The sequence below is a fragment of the Musca vetustissima genome, unplaced genomic scaffold (assembly GCF_032173495.1).
Source record: "Musca vetustissima isolate MV318-11 ecotype Yass unplaced genomic scaffold, APGP_CSIRO_Mvet_v1 utg27537, whole genome shotgun sequence".
Classification (NCBI taxonomy): domain Eukaryota; kingdom Metazoa; phylum Arthropoda; class Insecta; order Diptera; family Muscidae; genus Musca; species Musca vetustissima.
This window is the reverse complement of record NW_026882770.1, coordinates 334006-356784: the sequence shown is the minus strand read 5'-3', so window position 1 is coordinate 356784 and position 22779 is coordinate 334006. Positions and strand designations below refer to the sequence as shown.

At 35.3% G+C, this 22779-nt stretch overlaps 2 protein-coding genes across 2 annotated transcripts; both read right to left on the bottom strand.

Annotated features, from left to right (window-relative positions):
- Positions 1-626: 626 nt before the first annotated feature.
- Positions 627-1675, bottom strand: LOC133329437 (facilitated trehalose transporter Tret1-like). Its single transcript, XM_061537909.1, has 2 exons — positions 1603-1675; positions 627-1543 (listed from the first exon to the last, which is right to left on the bottom strand). The coding sequence occupies exons 1-2, from the start codon at positions 1673-1675 to the stop codon at positions 627-629; spliced, it is 990 nt and encodes a 329-aa protein (XP_061393893.1).
- Positions 1676-5328: 3653 nt separating this feature from the next.
- LOC133329440 (facilitated trehalose transporter Tret1-like) lies at positions 5329-21877 on the bottom strand. Its single transcript, XM_061537913.1, has 5 exons — positions 21797-21877; positions 9622-9794; positions 9391-9552; positions 6314-6565; positions 5329-6242 (listed from the first exon to the last, which is right to left on the bottom strand). The coding sequence occupies exons 2-5, from the start codon at positions 9758-9760 to the stop codon at positions 5329-5331; spliced, it is 1467 nt and encodes a 488-aa protein (XP_061393897.1). The 5' UTR covers positions 9761-9794; positions 21797-21877.
- Positions 21878-22779: the final 902 nt, after the last annotated feature.

Genomic DNA, 22779 nt, shown 5'->3' with positions numbered 1-22779 from the left:
GTCCGATTGAGAAATTTTGCATAGTGAATGCAATTGAGGAAAAAATGATGCGTGATAAGGTGTGTTGAAATCGGTTCTGATTTTGATATAGGTCTTATATATTTTTCGTTCGAATTTATGTAAATGGTGGATACACGAAATTTGGCAGAGTTTATTAAATTGAATATAGTGATTACAAAATACAAATGGTACACCTAAGAATCCAAGTCTGTCCGTTTGACATGCAATTTTTCATTGATTTCAGGGTATGGGGGTTTTCAATTGGTTCAAATATTTATCTAGATGGCCCATTTCGCCCGATTTCATCTCAACGGTCCTCCAAAGATTCTATGACCGTTCTGTCTACAGGATATTGTAGATATTAACATGTCTTGGATGTACCCAAAGTGGTAATGGGTATCATATAGTCGGCCCCGTCCGACTTTTGAACTTTCCTTACTGGTTTAAAATTAATATTTTACCTTTTGAAATATTTATTGAAATACGCATTATATTGATTTGCTTCGGAAAAAATATTTTTAATTATATTCTAATACTGTCAATTTTCTATATAGAATCTCATAATTTATCAGTCATATGTCCTGAAATACTGCCAAGGTCATTCCAAAATTCCTGATACACAACTTTCACATTTTCTTTGTGTGTAGCTTATCTTGTATCTCCTGTAAACTCAAGCCTCTCGTTTCAATCACGACAAAGAAACTAAACAAAAAAGCCAGGACACAACATCCACCAAATATCCAGAAAACATAATAAGTCCCCATGGCATCCAAATACGGATACACGTAGGTGGCCACAAAACCAGCAGTGCAACATGACGATGTGGCAATTGGTGAGGCAATATATTTCAAATTTGGTGGAATCATTTCACCCAAAATAGCCCAGGGCAGAGCACCAAAACCAATACAATATAAAATGTTGTGGATCACAAGAGCCGTAACCGGTAACCATAGAATAGAGTCCACATTGCCGGAATCCATTTTGACATAGAAAAATGTACCCAATGCAGCCAAGGCCAATGCCATAATACTTGATGAAGTCAGGAGGATTACCCGGCGTCCCATGCGATCTGCAATGATGGGTATGACTAGAGATGCTGCAAATTGCACAGTACCCACAATTATGGTGGCCACTGCTGGATCTAAACTGCTGCCGGCATTCATAAATATTGATTGGGAATTAAAGAGTACTGCATCGATGCCAGATAATTGTTGAAATACCAGGAGACCGGTGGTTATCAACAGGGCTTTACGATTTCCCGGCAATTTGAAGAGGTCCATCATAGAGGCCTGTGTTGCCTTAGATTCTTCTAAGAATTTCTCAATTTCCGACAATTCCTGCTGTACATTGTTTAAACTTTGTCCTCGCAAAAATTGCAGTGATTTCAAGGCATCCTCTTTACGATTTTTTGCCAATAAATAATAGGGACTTTCAGGCATAAGCGAGTAGCAGATAACAAATGCAATGGGTATGGCAAGGCAGCACCATTGCAGCACCTGGTAGGAGACATATGGACCAATGACATAAACATAAAGGATGCCAGCTGAAGGAGAGGAGGATTTAAATTATTATTTTTAATTTTTTACGTAATTTCTAACTTACACACAACGAACAAATTCATCAGCGACCCGGTGGCACCTCGAACATTATCTGTAGCTATTTCCCCGATATACATTGGGACAACGGTCATAACTGAGCCACTGCCAAGTCCTAGTATTACGCGAGCCACAAGTATAATCCATACTTTTCCCCCAAGCATCAGTAGGATATAGCCAAGAATGAACAATGTCGAATTGCCGAGTAGTAACCATTTACGTCCCACCCAATCTGCCAAAGGACCAGCAAAGAAAGGAACTGCAAAATATAAATTTAATAAAATAATAGAATTAATTTTCAAAAAAATCCACGCGTATGTTTAAAATTGTTTTTTCCACATAGGAGTGAATTTTTTTTAAATTAATTTTTTAAAGGGCTACTAATAGGCGTGGATTTTTATACACTTCACCACACTGTGATGCAGGGTATTATGTCTTTGTGCATATGTCTATGTGCAGGTAAAAGGAAACGAGATAGACACATGGTTCCTGCATAGAATGCATAGAATCACTTTCTAAATCGATTTATGCATGCCCGTCCGTCTGTAGAAGTTAAATTGTAAACAAAGTACAAGTCGCATTTATGATTCGATTTGGATGAAATTAGGTACAGCTCATTTATTTGGCCCAAGGACGAACCCTATTGAAATTGAAGAAAATCGGTTCAGATTTAGATATAGCTTCCCTATATAGTTTTGTCCGATTTAAGGTAAATGGTTCACCAAATTCTCTATATATCTTTCGATTTGCACGAAATTTGGCATAGACTACTGAATTAGGTCCAGAATGATGTGTGCCAAGTTTCGAGAAAAACGGTTCAGATTTAGATATATCTCCCATATATAGTTTCGTCCCTATATATACTTCGATTTGCATGAAATTTGGCACAACGTACGGAATTAAGTCTAGAGTGATGTGCACTAAGTTTCGAAAAAGGCGGGTCAGATTTAGATATAGCTCTCATATATATTTTCGTCCGATTTAAGGTTAATGGGACACCAAAGTCCCTATATATCTTTCGATTTGCCCGAAATTTGGCATAGGGTGTAGAATGATGTGCTAAGTATCGAGAAAATCGGTTCAAATTTAGATATAGCTCCCATATATATTTTCGTCCGATTTTATGTAAATGCTGTACCAAAGTCCCTATATATCTTTCGATTTGCACGAAATTTGGCATAGCGAACTGAAATAAGTCTAGAATGATGTGTGCTAAGATTGGTGAAAGTCGGTTCAGTATTAGATATATCTCTCGTATATATTTACGTCCGATTTTATGTAAATGCTGTATCAAAATTCCTATATATCTTTCGATTAGCATGAAATTTCGCACATCGTACGGACTTAAGTCTAGAGTGATGTCTGCTAAGTTTCGCGAAAGTATAGATATAGCTCCCATATATATTTTGGTCCGATTTAGGTAAATAGTGCACCAAAGTCCCTATGTATTTTCCGATTTGCACAAAATTTAGCATAAAGTACTAAATTAAGTCTAGAATGATGTGTGCTAAGTATCGAGAAAATCGGTTCATATTTGGATATAGCTCCCATATATATTTTCGTCCGATTTTAGGTAAATAGTGCACCAAAGTCCTATATATCCTCCGATTTGAACGAAATTTGGCATAGCGTACTGAATTAAATCTAGAATGATATGTGCTAAGATTCGTGAAAGTCGGTTCAGTATTAGATATAGCTCCCGTATATATTTATGTCCGATTTTATGTAAATGGTGCACCAAAGTCCCTTTATATTCTTCGATTTGCACGAAATTTGGCATAGCGTACTGAATTGAATAGAATGATGTGTTGTAAGTTTCGTTTTAGATTTCGCTACAGCTCCCACATATACATATATATTCGTGAGATTTTACATAAACGGTGCAACAAACTCCTAATGTTTGTCCCTTTAAAACGAAATTTTGCACAACGTATCAAATCGAGACTGGAATGCCGTTATTGCGTTTTGTTGTTGTTCCATATGTACTTCGAACAGGTATCTGATAAAGATAACATTTTTAACAGTGCCGCGAACCGAACATCGCTTTATCAATTTTGCTATAACTTTATCCCATGGTACACAGACGAGTTTAAATCTGCCCGAATCGAATTGAATTTAGCATAGGTAGCAAAAGGCATGAGCATGTTCCTTAGAGGGAACATTGACATGCAATTGTAAGGATATATGTGTACAATATACTCAAAGTGGTGAAGGGTATCATATTGTCGGCCCAGTCCGACTTTACTACTTTCCTTACTGGTTTTAAATTAATTTTTCAATGGCTACCAATAGGCGTGTATTTTTTTGAAAATATTTTTTCAATGGCTACCAAAAAAATTAATTTAAATAATTTTAAACCAGTGAGCGGAGCAGTATAGTCGGACGGGGCCGACCATACGATACCCTACACAACTACCACGTAACTCTAACTTTCTGCGGATTTTGCACTCTCTTGCCCGATTAGATTTCAACAGCATCTCTTCCTTACACTGACATATTTTCCGAATATTTCCAATATTCAGTACAGCCCTTCTAATTACTTATCCAGATTCCCTTCACAGTAGGTTGTGTTGTGATGTTCGACTTTTTGCAATTGATCGACTCGAAAAACACACAAAAAATTAAGTTTTCGGTCCACTTCATTCCAAAATTATTATCTGATCACCGCCGATCAGATAATAATTTTGCGCCCTCCAGTGTGGTAATGGGTTACTAAATAATATCTGAATAAGTAAGCACCTGTAAATATTTACGTGTAACTCCCACATCTTAGTACATACGGCAATATAATTGGTATCAATATAAAGGCCAACCATTCCCCTTGGATATACTATCAACTCCTCGCGCCTATGTCCTTCAGGAATAAATATATATGCCATAGACTAATTTGTAATTTTGGAATTTTTCACACAAAAGTCAGAATTCATTTGACCCGCTAAATATTGACCGATCCTTATCAAAACAGGCGTGCTTATTCGTTGGTCCGATCCCCTTCTCCATGCAAAAATTCGCGGTGTTTGGGCCATAACTGCGGCCTCTGGAGCGACCAGAAAAACCGACAAAAATTAAGTATTTGGTCGATTTCATCCCCTAAATATTACCCGATCTTTTCCGAAAACAATAGGGGTCTTCATTGGCCAGAATCCATCCTACATGCAAAATTTCGTGAAGATTGGTCCATAACTGTGGCCTGTAGCGTGTTTACAAATTATAATGGACAGACGGACACACATGTCTAGATCGACTCAGCTAGTCGAGATATGACGATCGGTATACTTAAAGGTGGGTCTAGGACCAATATTTCGGCGTTACAAACTTTTGGGGCTGCACAAAGCTATAATACCCTGACAACATATTTGTGTAGGGTATAATAATAAAATTCCGTTCGAATAAAGTTTTATTCGTCTTATTTATTTAAAACATTATCGTACATACTCATACATCTTTAATCTTTGTATATAATAATATCGTGTATATAAGGTATAGAAATTGTATATATTTATATAAACTTAACAACTTAACATTATACATACACATATAGATAATTAATCATTTTATTCATTATTTATTAATAATATATAACTAACTACATGCAATACTTTAGTGGGTTCTGGGTTTGGATATTTCTTCCATTTGTAAAATACTCAAACATTCAACATTTCGATATCCTACAAAATGACTGGTGTTGTTGTGTTGGCCTTCTCTCCTCCAACCGAAAGTCATCTCCTGGGGCTTATTTTCTACCATTTAGCCTGTCTTGAATTTCTTGTAGACTCAAACCTTTCGTTTCCATAACAATGAACAAGACGAAGAAGAAGGCGACAATACAGAAGATACCGAACAACCAGAAGGCATAGTACGAACCCATGGCATCTAGGGCCGGGTAGAAATATGTAACTAAGAAACCACAAATCCAGCAAGTGGAGGCAACAATCGAAGAGGCAATCGACTTAACATTGGCCGGGAACATTTCACCCAAAACAGCCCATGGCAGGGGACCGAAACCAACACAGTAGACAATATTGTACACAACCAAGGCGGGGACAGGCAACCACAGGACACTGGATGTATCACCCACAACCAGCTTCATATAGAAGAAACCACCCAAAGCGGCAAGACCCACAGTCATAATACTGGCCGATGTCAACAGAATTACCTTACGACCCAAACGATCGGCAATAATAGGTGTTAGGCCCGAAGAGGCCACCTGTACAATACCCACAATAATTGTGGCAACAGCAGGATCCAAACCGGTATTGGCACTTTCGAAAATCGATTGTGAATTGAAGAGCACAACATTGATACCGGAGAATTGTTGGAACACCAAGAGGCCGGCGGAAATGAACAGAGCCTTACGATTACCAGGATTCTTAATAATATCAGCAATGGAACCTTTATTAGCCATTGACTCCTCAACACCCGCCTGTATGGCAGCCATTTCATCTTGGGCACCATCAGCACTTTGACCTCTGAGAAATTGCAGCGACTTCAAAGCTTCCATTTTACGACCCTTGCCAGCTAAATAATAAGGACTTTCGGGCATAAAGAAGAAACACACATCGAAAACAATGGGTACAGCAATGCAACACCATTGCAGGGCTTGATAGGAGACATATGGACCAATGGCATAGACATACAAAATGCCGGCTATAAGAGAACAAAGATAAGGAAATTCAATCAGGCTACCATTTTTGGATTTTTGGAATCTAACAACTTACACACAATAAACAATTGCATAAGCGATCCCGTGGCACCTCTCACACTATCCGTGGCAATTTCTCCCACATACATTGGCTGGGCTGTCATCACGAATCCCACTCCAAAACCTTGTATGAGACGGGCAACTAGCAAAACTACCACCGAACCACCGATCATCATGAGTATATAGGCAATGACAAAGAACACAGAACTCGACAGTAGTACCCATTTGCGACCAATTTTGTCCGCCAATGGACCAGCAACGAAGGGAGCTGGAATGACAGAAAACATAGAAATACAATTGGAATTTAATAATTATTTGAAGATAAAAAAACCTAACTGGAATCCTTGGTCACAATTGGTGGGATGGGAGGAAGGTTAAAACACAGATTAGGAGTTTAATTGTCCTGATAAAAATTTTACGTTCAGTATTTTACTCTAAGCTTAAAGCAAATATTTCAGACAATTTCTTGAGGAAACACATAGTGGTTATGCTAACAAAAGAGTCTTTGCAACCACCTTTTGGATTGAAAAAAATCGGGGCTTCAACAATATCGACGCTGAAACTCATATCTAATCCTTTGAAGCCTTTCGAGTTGACTCATAGCCTGGGTCAGGCACGTGGTAAGGAATATATGGATAAACTGTAACATACAATACATAAATATCAGAGACAAGGGACACCGCTGGGAGGGATTTTATCACCATTGCCGACTACATACAGAAACGGGTCGATAAAACCCATAGATTCTTCGAATTAAACCTCTAAAATAGGTTTTAATCCAAAGATGATACACTGGATCTACAAGAGCGCAGTTAGACTAATTCTAACATAGGAGGATATAGTCTGGTGGACAGCAAAGAATGTAATGGTTTTGCAAACGTCCAAAAAATATGCTGCCACGGTATATATGCGGACAACACTAACTAGAGCTTTGAAGAGAATATGAAGCGGCCGTCGCAGTTTTAAGACTTAAATATATAAAGGAAAAGGCTACAATCGGATCTTCAATCAGTAGTTTTGAGTCAGAGAGTCATGGGATAGCCGAACGCTAGCACAAATTCCCTCTGGTAACTGTTGTTACACAGATGGCAAGCAGGAACTTCGGGAATGGGACTTTTTATTGAAGAACGGGTAAAATAGGCAATGAGACGCCAATCTTCTTGTCAGAAATGCTACTGTTATACCCACTATAGATGTGAAAAATTCCAAACCTTTTAGCGCAATACCTCTAGAAATGAGGTCATGGGCGAATGAGACCTAGAAAATACTTTAGAATAATGAGGGGCCTGGAAAGAACAGCAAAAATTATGGGGAGACCCAAATGAAAATACGAATAAGCAAATCTAAAAAGCTTAACAAAAAGACTGACAGATATTCTCACGGGACATCTCACCCTGCAGGAATGTTTGCCCTGGATGAATCGGAAGCAGCAGGTGTAGTAGAGTGTATGAGGAAGCAATCCATCGAACCCAATGTTTGAGAAATTGTAGTATTTACGATCTAAGAGTGATGATAATGGAAAGGACTGTAGGACTTCATTAAGAACTCAGAATTCCTAGAAGCATATGGGGACCAATCTCATGGCATTTTCTTCACAACAGGCCTTTCAATGGGTTAAGTGTGTGCCCTACAATTCGCAAATACCAAAACAGTGGATCTATGTAGACAGATGTTTTCAATGAAGTTCTCTTGCACTACGAACCACTTGTCTAAAATCGAACAAATGCTATGCTGACAAATAAAATTGCTGTTAGGTTCGGGTGGCCTGAAGTTGTTATACCCTCCATTATGATATGGTAAGGTAAATTGTCTGACGAAATACAAAACCACATATACTTGGGTTGGAATATTGCGCTGAGACCTTTAATATAACTAAAAAATAGATTGACCAAAATACGGACACTTCGAGCACCCGGAATGCCAAATTCGCCAGCCAATTCGATTGAAAAATCAGCCCAGACGTATAAACATTCCCAAAATGAGCCGGTACTTTTATATGGGGGTTGTGATATGATGACCAATACTGAACATTTTTCGGAAAGGAACCGGATTGTCAAATTACAATCACTTCGGTTGGAAAATGGGGTGGGACATGTATTTGGGCGCTTTATCAAAACATAAACCAAATTACCAAAAAAAAAACTTTTGTACCCATAAAGGGCCCAAAGTACAGCTTCTACGATTGTAAATTGAGTCTAAGATCATCAAAACGCCTAAACTGATGCGGGACATTTATATGGTGGGCTTTGTCAGAACGTAATTTTGTTTAACCATTATTACCAAATTAGAACCAATTCGGTTGGAAAACGACCCTATCACCACAAAGATACCCTAAAAGGTAGAACCTTAACATGTTCAAAGACCTAAGGCGTGTGAATGGACAAAGCTGAAGGTCTTCACAAACAACCCCAAATTCCTAATCGATTAGGAAAAACCAATTCTAAGGACGACTTCTTTCTTGTTTATAGGGCATAACAGGTCTCTCAAGGCTTAAGTGTATATCAAACTATGAATTTGCGGTGGTGTATAGACCATCCCTCAAAACGTAGACCGATACTAAACATTTTCAATGGAGAACTGCCATTTTGATAGGAAAATGAGCCTAAGGAGTCAATTCTGACAATTCAATCGGGTAATTAGCTTAGCAACCTCCCAGAGGGGTCAAAAATCGGGTTTATATGGACGTAATATCAAATAATTGATCTATTTTTATTTTACCAAGAAGTTTTGTGCCTAATTACACCCACTTCGGTGGAGAATGGCGGCTAGAACCATGAAATATCCTGGATTTGTGCTGGACCTGAGATTGTACAAACCATGAACATTTTTTTTTAATTTTTTTAACCATGAAAAATACCATCACTTCATCTTCAATTCCCTGTAATTTGAGGTGAACATTTCAAGAACATAGGCATAATAAAATCACTAATATAACGGACACTACAAAAAAAAACCTCCAACACCCTTATTATTTAAAAACAAAGTATTTGGTTATTGTTTTTCGTTCAAGGGAAAAATTGTGACCAAGGACAAAACGTATTTGTTGTCATTTCAAATAAAGTTTTTCAAAAGGTAAATCGTCTCTAAACTTACCCACTAAAGCTCCCAGGGCAACAATGGATGAAATCCATGCTTCATCTGTTGAATCGATGGGTGCATTTAAAGGTGAATCAGAGGTATCTTCGGTTTTCAATTTGGGTGTAACAGGTGAGGTCCAGCCTAGACAGGTGCCAACGGCAAAGGCTGATAAGTTGGCTAAATACAAAAAAAAACATTTAATATTTTCATATTTTTATAATTTCGAAATTATTTATTCCTACTCACCAGCAACAGCTGCCAGAAAAATGCGACCGGTTTTGACGGGCTCCATTGTGTGACTGCGTGCGTTAGAATTTGTAAATCCTTCACTGATTTGAAATGGACTTACTTCTTGGTATTTGACTTGTGGTTCGTCTGAACTCATTTAGCGAACAGGCGAATGGCAGTTACGACCACAGCTACAATCATAAATAAACAGAGAGAGACAATGCATTAATATACATGTATGCGCTTATAGACAATAAAGGATATGAGATATGAATGCATTTTTGATTAATGTTAACAAATTTCAGAGAGCGAACGGGAGAGCGAAGTATTATTTGGCGTGGGTGTCAGTTGCATTACTCACAGACTTTTCATTGTAATTTGAGAAGCCTTTTCGCAATTCCAACTAAATTGTGTTAGGCGGAAAGATATTATCATTAGTGTCACGTGTCTGTAGCTTTGATACAATGTCCTTTTTAATTAGAATATATAATTAATTGAAAGTGAATGGTACTAGTGAGGTTTTTATTTTATGAAGTATGGGGAATACCTTTTAGAGATTTTTCAATATGTATAATTTGAGAAGTACATTAAGGACATAAAACCTCCTATAGTTATTTATGGAAGATCCACAAAAGTTATTTTTGAAAAGACCGATTTTAAAAGACCTCTGAAAGGTCTACCAGCTATAGGAGAGCTCTTAACATCTATCTAGGCGGTCTATATGAAATCTGCTACGTATATATCTACTGATAATTTATTGAAAAATAGGGATTTTTGAATATATATACAGGAGACCTGTTAATTATCTACTGTAATAGGCGTCCAATAATAGTTATTCATTCTGCAGGCGGTAGCTATAAAACCTAACATATATATAAGATCTTTCCAAGTGTTCTATTTTCTTTTTATAGAATATCAATATAAAGTCTTTATATACTACACAACTATGTTGTAAGGATAGTATAGGTTCTTGTGGGCCCAAGATTTTTTTAACCCACGAAATATTGAACTCAGACACACCTTCTACCATCGAAATATGATGAATATGTCATATGATATGATGAATATGATAGGTCATATCTCCACTAGCTGAATCAATGTAAACATGTGTGTCTATCCGTCCGTCTGCTCATTATAATTAGCAAACAAAATACAGGCCACAATTTTGCATTTAGATTTGGTTCTGGCCAAATATGGTGATCAAATAGTCCAAAAACTTTATTTTTACACAGAGACGGGAATTTGGCTGTTTGACCGCGATGATCGGTCAATATTGAACGTGTCAAATGGAGCAACACTTTTGTGTAAAAAAGTTGATGACCTATATATTTACCCTTGAAAACATAAACAGGATAAGGCAGGCAGTATATCGAAGATTTGTATTACCATTACCATACTAGCAGGTCAATCAGTATGAAATTGTATATGAAGTTCCGGTTAGGGTTAAGGGCGATACCTATAATTGTTGGTGGTGATCAGATAAAAATTAGGGGATGAAATGGGTCGAAGCTAAGTATGTAAGTTGTACCGGAAACCTCTCCAGTAAATTTTGAAGGCATCTTGAAAGTCTACTATAAATACAAAAAAATCCTCTTGAAGGTCTTTAGTCCATAGAGGACCCTCTTGGAAGGTCTTCCATCCATATAAGCTCTTTTATACGTATCAGATCCTGGTTCTGATGTAGCATGTTCTAGGTGATGGGACTGTCATCTACCGTTTCCTAGAAACAACACCTATTTGACATTTTTGCACTGGTTTGAATCCCTGCTATTTAGTGTTGACATTTTCCTCCGGGTGACACTATCTTCTGTCCTCAGTGTTATTGTCATGTGTTGATGCCGATTTTGGTTTTTAACATATTGGAAGGCTTCGGGTGTATTTCATCTGGAGAGGGATGTAAACGTCTTCGAATATTCGGAAACAAATTTACTGGAATAAAAAGTTCGGTTGGGCAAATATACCGACGGTTTTGTTGTTTAATGTCTTTCATGTTAAATCAGCTCTTGAAGGTTTTCTTTTTGAATTCTATAAAAGACGTATCTAAGGTCTTTTATATTCCCTTAAAATGTAGCCCTCACATGCTCATATTTTAGGCGTTCCTAAGATGCTGTAGGTCCCCGTTTTCGTATACACAGCTCAGTACGGTGAAGTGTCGACAAAATTTGTCATTTCGTTTTCATTATTTCGAAATAATATTGTAGTAAATGTATGTATCTACAAGTATGCATGTATATCCGTCAGTCTGGGAAAATCACGATAGAGCTCACAATAGACCAACGAAAAACCTACCGCACAACAAAGACCAAAAAAAACCAATTTCAGTTGTTGAAGGTTTGCTCTTGAGGATTAAGATTTTGGTGTTATTTTTGTTCTTGGACATAAAAATGTCAAAACCAGCTTCTAATGTTTACTTAGAGCCTACATATAGCTACCTTCAAAATTCAGTATTTTCATGGTTTAGTTTTTGGTAGGGTTCAGCCTTGCTAAGAACATTTCGCCATTACTATCAGGTATTTTATTTTATTTATTTTACAAAAAGTATATATATATTTTATAATTATTTATTTTTTTTATTTTCAGAGCTATATGTGTATAGGTGAGTATGTGTAATATATATTAATATGGTTTTCAACTGCTTTATATTTATTATTATTTAATTATGTATTCATATCTGCCCGTCAAAGTGTATCACCTTTCTTTTATCACCTCACTACACAATATCTATATATTCCGATTTTCCGAATCCAAATATAAACCGATTTGCATTTGTTGTACACACGGCGATTTTAAATAGACTAGTAATTATAATTCATTCTTTCGACTAATTACTATTAAATATTAATTACACATTTTTTTGATTAAATTGCAAAAACAACAACAAGAAGAACAACAACAATGGGTGTGTGTATATGCAATACACACCCATTGGGAATACTTGACCCAATGCTCATCTCCGCCAATGATTATCTGGAATGCAAAAAAATCCGGTGATAATCACATTTGATCAACGTCAAATAATTATTCTAAAATCGTATAATCAGACTGATAATAATGTTGAATATTTCACGAGCGCGGGCTTTGTTAGAATAAAAAAAATATTCGAATCTGTAATGTGATACATATTCATATGGTGCGATTTCTTATCAGAATTTGAATTTGTAGCGAATTATTTTTTAGTTGAGAATGCTTGGACCAATTAAAATATGGCATAATGTGTTTTTGTATACAAGTGTGACACCTGTTTTCGAAGTGAGTTGACAAATTTACAAAAATTATCATTATATTCATTTCTATTTCAACCAACCCTCGATATTCAATGTCAATCGTTATGACCATATAGCCATATTTCACATTCAAATTTCGGCAACTCTTTATAGGTCAAGTTAGTATGACTTAAGCTTTGTTGTGAATTACCATATTTTTAAATATGGTTAATTCCCATATTATTACTAAAAAATTATTTTGTCAACAAAAATCGTTAGGCCTTTTTTAACGTTTATATACGAATAATAAACAAATTTTATAAACGATGGGTCGTCATGAATATGCAGAACGATTTTGTTATCTGATACTCGAAATTCAAAGCTTAAATTTAAAGAGAAAATATATATTTATTGTTGTTGTGAAATCAATAGTGACAATTGGAACGTGAAAAAAGAAAACCATTGTAAAGTTCAGGCGGTCAAAACTATTTATACCCTGTACCAGAAATTGCGAGTAGAAGTCTCAAATTACTACAAATTTACCTATTTTCAAATATTGACAAATATTTAAAGTTGTCTATAATGAGGAAGGTTGGCCTCTGAGAACTTGGTATTTCAAATTCTGAATTACAGCCTTTTCGAATGGAAAAATCAGCCTAGAGGTCTAAAATATTTTTGATGTCGGTTTGAACTCCTCTATAGGAAAAATTTCTGCCAGGAAAGTTGGTTATTCTTTGGGTTTAAATATTTGTATATTTATTAAAAATTCCCAAAATAGTACGAGATACTATTACAAAAAAGGGTCATATATTGACATTGTCTCTTCAATGAATTCTTTAATCAACTGAAACTCCGACATGGCTTTTATAAAGTCACATGTCGGTTGAAAATTGCAGCTTAAAGGGGGAACTTTTAAATAATCTATACTAATATATAAAAACTAATAAAAAATTCTTGGACTAGGACATGGATAAATAATACTAAAAATAACGCGTGACGATTAAAAAACATATCTGAAATCATCAATATATCGAACATTGGGATTATCGGAGATATAAGAGAACTTGGAACGATACTTTTTTGTAGGAAGATTTGACACCCAATTGGGAACTAAAATAATATGAAATTAGAATTGAAAATAAGTCGTAAGTGGTAACAATGGTCGGACATACGGACGGAATAGGTAAATCTATTTAACTTTTAGAGATATAATGTATGAGATACGATCAGTATACTAAGGTATAGGTCTATTATTAAAAGTTCTTGGTACTAAGGTACTGAAAAATTCGGCCTATTCGAAATTCAACATCTGGTGATTATTAAAAATACCAAAAAATTGATCGGAACTTTATTGCCTGCAAGGTGGTCTTTTTTAGGTTCTAAGAAAATTAAATAACAAATAACAGACATTCAGAGAAATTCAGCTTAGACCTTCAGTATACCGAATAGATGGCAAGCATCGACCGATATTGAATACCAATCATGACTTCCGTTGGAAATTGTTCATAAAACCCGCAAAATATCTAAAATTTCGACAGAACTTTTAAAATGGGACTATGTCAAAGTATGGACCTACAGGGCTTCGAAGAAACCAAGAACCCGCATGCCACTTCGGTGGAGAACATGCCGTTAGGACAGTCACAAGACATAATATAGGGTATGACCTACACATGGGTGTTATTTCAAAATATTGACTTAAATTTAGACTCAAAAAGAACTCAGATTACCAAACTGCAGTCACTTAGGTACATGAAAACACTTTCGGGACCTCTTAATAAGGTCTATGCCAGAATATGAAGAAGTTTTTTACCCACCAATTTATTCAAAATTTATTAATATTCGAAGATATAAAGTTATCTGAGCAGGGATCGGGTAATAGTGGAAAAAGGACGATGGAAGCATACAAACTTCAATTTCTTATTTTTGATGACTCCATTTAAATTTAACGACATTTTTGTAGAATATTTGGAGGTCAAAAAATCTCGTCTAGACGAAAATGACAAACCTTATGAAATGAAATCGAAATAGAATAAGGATATGTTTTACTCATTCGATTCTAGTGAAGGCAAGCCATCTGAAATATATCCTACAATAGCCTTGTGGGCTTTCATTCCCAGAAGGTATTTTCTATTATCCAGACTTAATCTAGATTTATTAATTGAAAATCATAATAGACATACGGACGGACACGCATACCTAGATCCTTTCCTTTGAGTATCGGCATACTAAAAAGTGGCTGCAGACAATTTGTAACCAATTTAGAAATTTCCATCCGACGGGCTGAGGTGGACGATTACTTTTGAAAGGAGTATATTTACACTTTACACACCGTAATATATTTTCCAAACTTGGAGCCTTCCCACAAATAAAACAAGTTAAAACTATGTTAATTTCGTCCCGTACGAACTATTTATACCCTCTACCATGAGGGTGACATTCAAAATATGTAAAATGAAGGGGCGCTACTAGGAGAACAGTCATGTGATGATATACCGAAAACAAAACGTCAGAAAAAGATGATTACCTAATAGGGGGCTAGTGAATAATGGGGGACCAAAACGGGGACCAATATTGATCATTTTGGGTATTGCAATTTGACAGACAATAAGAATACAAATTACATGTTCGGTTCGGTTATATGGGGGCTACACTCAAACATGGTTCAATATTAACATAAATATTTAGAACAGGGATGAAACCCCAATTTGGTTGAAAAACGTGGCCAGAATCCCCAAAAATACCGAATATTGAGGTTACCATCACCTTGGGAATATAACAAATCGTGGGATATATCGGTCCACGATTTTGTGCCTTTTTTAAAGTGTTATTCCAAATCGTGAACAGATATATTCCATATTTAATACCAAACATCCTAGGAGTAATAGCAATTTCAATACAAAATGTCTATTAAATTTTGCAATCTCTATCGTGATTTCAACAGACGGACAATGTAAAATTACAGCCACTTCGATTTGAACGTGTGGCTAGAAGCTTAATAAATATAAATAAGGTTTATTTGGTTTTTTATCTCCCGAAATGCTCAAATATAGTCACATAGAAAAGTTTGCGAGAAAAGCATTTAACTTCTAAGAGCCTGGACAACCACTTATTCAAACATACTTTATATACGTATATTTATGTACAGCTGTATATTCTTAACCGTTTATTGGCAGAATATCAAATTCCCTGTTTTGTAGACAACCGGTCAATGGTTGATTGACGAATATCAATAGCAGAACGTAATCACAGGCTACGTGATATTATGTTAGGTCATTATTTATAAATATTATATTATTTTTTTATTTTAAAACACACTGGAAATAGTTCGATATATTTTCATTGTAACAATCCTTTTAGGAAATCATGTCCTTTATATCATTGGTGAAATAATACTTAAATCAATCTTTAAATGTTTTTTTTTTCAATAAAGTTTCTAGATGTATTTTACGACGATCCTTTGACAATTTTTATATTAAAAAAAAAATCACCGAAATATTTTTTTATTTCCAATATAAATTCAACACTTTGATTTCGAATATTTATATCATATCAAATATTCTAGGCTTTTTTCACTACAGTTTCTGTATTTTTTCCAATATTCTTACTTTAATTAAAACAAAATATCCTTCGATTTCGGCACACACACACACACTTGACACGCATCCAAGAACCACCGATCACCCGATTCAACCTGTTCTTAGGCAATAAAGCAAAACGATAATAACTAAAATTTTATGGATGCACTTCAATTTAAAGATTCCGTTTAGTGGATATGGTGGGTACTTACATCGTAGCTAACAATCTCAATGTATGTGTGTTCGCAGGTGTGTGTGTGTATAGATGTGTGACTGTTATTTTATCTGTTTGTAATCAAACTCATACTCGACATATGTAAATAGACGAAAACGGAATTGTAATTGAATTGAAATGAAATGAAACGAATAACGAATCGAATCGATCGATGATGATGGTGATGATGATTCCATACGAAATTATAACAAACAAAAAAGTAAATATGCCACAACAGCAACTGGACTAAAACACAAAAAAACACTCTCAAGTCACCACAAACAAATACATGTGTGCAAATACTGACCGAACAGAAAAGTAGAAACTAAACATTAGCAGGTGGAAGCAGAACAAGCTACACTTGGCGGATTCCTATTGATTGCTTTTTATTATTTCAGTTATATCTTATCTTGTTGGCCATCGTTTGTCGCTGTCACTTCTAACGAAGTATCAAACGCCACCACACCACAACCACTACAACAGACAATTAGCCAAAACAATTTTAACCAATCACAAATCAGAGATATATTTGAAGTTTTTTTTTTTTGAGAGGTCTTTGAATGACTTGGTTTGACGTTAATTACAGAAAAAAAATTTGTAAGGATTGACAAAGTGTTTGATATAAATCACTATATTGGCGGTTACATGACACTTTGGTTTGTGGTTGACATATTTTGTTTCTTCGATGTAATGTAATTTTACATTAATTTGAAACGTGATGTAAATATTTTTTTTTACAATTTGTTAATGTTATTTTAATTGTATTGTAAAATACCTAAATTTACAACGTAAATAAATTAAAATTAGATATGTTATAAAATGTAATAGAAATCCCACTATCAGGAAGAAATCTTAAACCTCTAAGTTCAGGGATAATGAGAAATTTGAATTGAAGTCTCGAAATGTCACATTACATTCCAAAGAAAATGAGACTAAGTCCGGTATAATATCGGGTTGTATGTGAAGAATACAAACAAACTTTTGAACTGGGGCTGGAAGAACTTTTCATACCCACCAAATTATAGTCATTAAGTATGTGGAATCTTTGGGGTCATGTAAAACATGAACAAATCCTGGGAAGTTTTTTTATGCATTGCCAAATTACAATCACTTCGGTAAGGAAAGTTCGTCTAAAAAATTTAAAATAGCCAATATAATCGGTAAAACCGATTATATTATATCAAAAATCTTCTGCCAATAGTTGTGTATCCTTCAATAACCCATAATGTCAAATTATAGCCACATCGTGGAAAAATGTACAAAAACCCATATCAAAATTCTGAAAATAAGACTAGAATTCAATATATAGATCGGTATATTGCCTTTGCAATGCCATAAATCTCAGAAGTAATAGTAATGTATGTAAAATTTAAATGTTAGTTAATTCGGTGAATATTTGTGGTTAAACCTTGAAATTTCGAAAATGGGACGGGAGCTTTTTATTAGGACTATGTCAAGCATGGCCATATATTCATAATGTTCTGCATATATGTATATGTCAGTCTCCAAAACCCCGGAAAGCTAAATTACAGATACTTCGGTGAAAAAGCAGCTAAATAATCAAAATATAGAGACTATGTCAAAATATGTACTTATATTGATTATTTTCACCAAGAGACGTGCTGACCATAAGATACCCTGGTTCTATATTCTGAGCCTATTGTCCAGGCTCAGAATATAGAACCACAGATAGTTGCCCCCTTTTGACCGAATATAGGTCAACAGTTCCACTTTCTAACCCTGACAAATTTTCAAATTCTTGTTTTTTTTCAGATGAATATTTAAATAAAAATAAAAATTTGGTCACTTTAAGTTTCGGTTGATTTGACTCCTTCTAAGTATTTGGTAAGATCTCCTTCACCGTGTACAATGTGTAATGTTCTGCATATAATAATGGCCTCTAGAGCGACTAGAAAATCTGACAAAAAATGTTTTGGTTCATTGCACTCCCTAAATATCATCTCAACATAATCGGAAATTATAGGTGTCATCCTTGACCATAATCGGAACTTCATGTAAAATTTCAAAGCAATAATCGACATTTCTGCCCTCTAGTGGGGTAATAGTAATACTAGACAATATCATAACAACCATATAATTAATACCAATTTAAAGCTCAACAACTCCTCTTAAATATACTATCAACTTCCTCGGGTCTAGGTCCTTCAGTAGTAAACATATACGCTCCATATTCTCTTGATAGTGGGTTGTGTTGTGATGTTCGGCTTATAATTGTGGCCTATAGATCGACACGAAAAAACACAAAAAATAAGTTTTCGGTCGCCTTCATCCCAAAATTATGATCTGATCATCACCGAAAATTATAGACATTGTCCTTGGCCATAACTGGAACCTCATGGAACATTTCAAAACGATCAGCGCTATATTTCCGCCCTCTAGTGTGGCAATGGGTTACTAAATAATATCTGAATACGTAAATATATTATGTGTGACTCCCACATACGACATTTTGGTATCACTTTAAAGGCCAACCACTCCTCTTGGATATATGTACTATCAGGTTATCGGGTCGATTTCCTTCAGGAGTAAATATATACGCTATACATATTTTGTCACTTTTTCACACAAAAATTCAGGGTCCATTTGACCCGCTAAATACTGACCAATCTTTATCAAAACAGCCATGCTTATTCTTTGGCCCCCTTCTTCACGTAAAAATTCGCGTTGTTTGGGCCATTATTGCTGCCTCTGGAGCGACCAGAAAATCAGACAAAAATAATGTTTTTGTCCATTTCATCACCTACATATTAACCGATCTTTATTATATGGGGTCTTCATTAACCAGAACCCATCCTACATGCAAAATTTCGTGAATATTCGTCCATAACTGTGGCCTGGAACGTGTTTACAAACTATAATGGACAGACGGACGGACACACATGTCTAGATCGACTTAGCTAGTCGAGATATGACGATCGGTATACTTAAAGGTGGTTCTAGGCCGGCGTTACTAACATCATAGTTATGTTTAGTTTCAGTAAGTAGGAAATCTGTCTACCTTACTTACTTAACTGGCTTGTGACAGAACGGATGTTCCATAAGTCGAGCTTAAAAAAGATTTCCAAGCGCGTCTGTCTTGTGCGCATCTCATTCATTTTGAATTACCGTGTTCCGAGATGTTATCTTCTACTTGATCTTTCCATCGCATTCGTAGCCTTCCCCTTCCGCGTGAACCATCATTTGGGTGGCTTTTATATGCCTTTTGAGTACGGGAATCCTCATCTAGTTTCAAAACATGTCCTAGCAAACGTAGTCTCTGCAGCTCGATCCGTCTAGCCCATGGTTGATTCACCGTCGAAGCAGATCGGCCCATAGATCTTCCGGAGAACCATCCGGAGACCATAATAGCATCTGTTGGCCAACACTATTCTTCTCCGAATTTCAAAGCTGATGTTATTAGTTTTGTTTATGGCGAGGTATATAAAATCTGCCTACCAAGAACAATAAATATTGGCCAACTCTTTAGAGTAGATACCTATTTTTTTTTTTTTTTTAGTTTGGACATATTTTTTTAACCAAATTGGCTGTAATTTTATAGGCTCCAACACAACATAAGTGTATGTAATTTGGTATTTCGTTTTCTCCTGGAAGACCCGATTAAGATATTTGAAATGTGGCAATGTGGCATGGACATCGCTTCGATGCTGTTGAACATCGTCGACGAGGATCCATATTACCTCAAAAATCATGGATGTATGTTTATGACAATGAAACCGAAGCCCAAAATCGAAAACACAAAAATCGTATTTACAGGACATGATCACCGCATCAATAATTGTTTTATATATTGATGACTTAATTTAAATGAATATCCCAAAAATAAAATTAATTCTAATCGCATACATAGTCTTTCTATTTGTTGTTATTGTCTAGAGGAATTGTTGATGTTAACTGTCAAATTACATGAAAACATCCATATGGAATTGGTCACACCTGAGATGCTTTCAACAGCGGGAGAATATTTATTTGGTGGTCAAATACCATTGATTTAAAATAATCTAAATGCGAATAGGAAAAAATGTAGCAAAAATGTTTAACAAGAAACTACGACTATGTATTTTCGAAAATATTATTAGTAACCAAGGTCAGCTTCCAAATAAGCCATTGGCATTTTTTCAAAAACAATTATTTGGGGGGTAATACTAATTCCCACAAAACATTGGATTAAGAGTATTCGAATACGTGTAGGGACTGGCATCTTGGCACATATCCTAATAAATCACCTGACATTATTTGAAATACACATTTTTGTTAGATGTGTCAAATTATTGATTTTGATTCCATCGACATGATATTAAACAAATTTATTAGTTGTCAATTCTTCCATTATATTGGAGATCTCAAATAGCCATAGAATCGAACAATTGTGCAAATATCTCTCCATTGATGTTTGAAGTGTTCTGAGTTTCGTTTTTTTGCTATTCAATGGATGGGTATTGCGTATCAATTACCTCCTGTAATAGATAAGTTAGGAGGTAGGGGTGCAAAATAATAATTTCTTTGTTCATTATAGTTGTGTATCCGTGCATCCATTCTATCCAGTTATATCGGGTGCAATGCGATTAAATAAATAACAAGAATTTAATTAGTTCGTCAGCTCGTGTGGATCCAACAGTTATTTCCGTTGACAAAAGGCAAATCAATGGCTGTCAGACCTTTCAAGTGGCGTTTTGTTTTCAGTTGACATTTTGGCGACGCCACATTATGACGTGTATAATTCGACAGAGGGTAATTTGTTTTATATTGAGGTGTTACATGGAAGGTGGTTCAGAAGTATTCGCAGAACTGGATTTCGGAGGAAATTTAATGAGTAATCGAAGTGTAAAGTTATAAGAGGCGTGGAATTATTAAAGAATATGTTTTCAAGGACTAGAAGAGGCGTGGATTTATTAAAGACTATTTTTCAAGGGCCAACTGAGGCGTGGATTTATTAAAGAATATTTTTCAGGGATCACTACAGGCGTGGATTTATTAAAGAATATTTTTTCAAGGGTCGTCAATAGGCGTGGATTTATTAAAGAATATTTTTTCAAGGGTCGTCAATAGGCGTAGATTTATTAAAGAATATTTTTTCAAGGGTCGTCAATAGGCGTAGATTTATTAAAGAATATTTTTTCAGGGACCATCCAAGGCGTAGATTTATTTAAGAATATTTTTTCAACGACCAATACAATACTTACCCATTTTGCCTGTTGAATACTTCTTTATAACAGCAGAAAAAATATTATTTGTCCGATTTTATCAGCAATGTTGAGAAGGAAACCAATGTCAATACCAATTCTTGTATTGGAAAAAAAACTTCTTATCACAAAAAAATGTCCGCACGCACTCAGTGTCTTATGCAAAACAATTTTAAATCATATATTAAATTTTTTATTGTAAAAGTTTAAGTATTCTTAATACATAACACATCACAATAAGTTTTCACTCTTTTGAAAAATGTCCTCCCTATGCCAGTCTTAATCTGTTGAATGTCTCTTCAGCTGCATTTTTTTTTTTTTTTAAATGATAATGCAGCAATAATGCAATGGATCTACTTAAAGATACACTTAAACAATTCTTCAGAATGAATGATGATTTATTTTATTTTTCTTTTTAATGTATATAAAGGAACACTTGATCTCAGTCTATAAAATGTTCGCGGCATATGTTTAAGTCTATTTTATTTATTGTATTTTTTTCGTTTTGTCCAAACGATTTGAACTTTAAAATTTAAAAATTGTTTTTTTGGATAGCTTTCGAATTTAGTCACACCGACTAAATCACCAACAATAAAAATTCACACAGTTCGGGTGTGAGCCAACCGTGCAAGTGAGCGTACACCAGCGCAAGTGTGTCTTGATTTAAATGCGTTCACGAATGAACTGATCAGAGCTCGCAAACCGAAACTCAAACTGAAGCTTAAACAAAAGAAATTGTCCCATTGAAAAAAAGCGAATAAAAACAACAACAAAATATTGTTGTATATTGTCCAGAGCTGTGATTATTATTATTGTTATTATTGTGGGCTTTATAAAAAATGTGAGCGGATTTGTTGTAGCTGTTGTTTGACTATCTGTTGTATCAGTGCAATTGATGTGCAATAATGAAAAACAACAAAAAAAACTGTTCGGTTTAGAGATTATTTTCAGATTTGAAATGAAGATTTGGAAATATTTTGCAG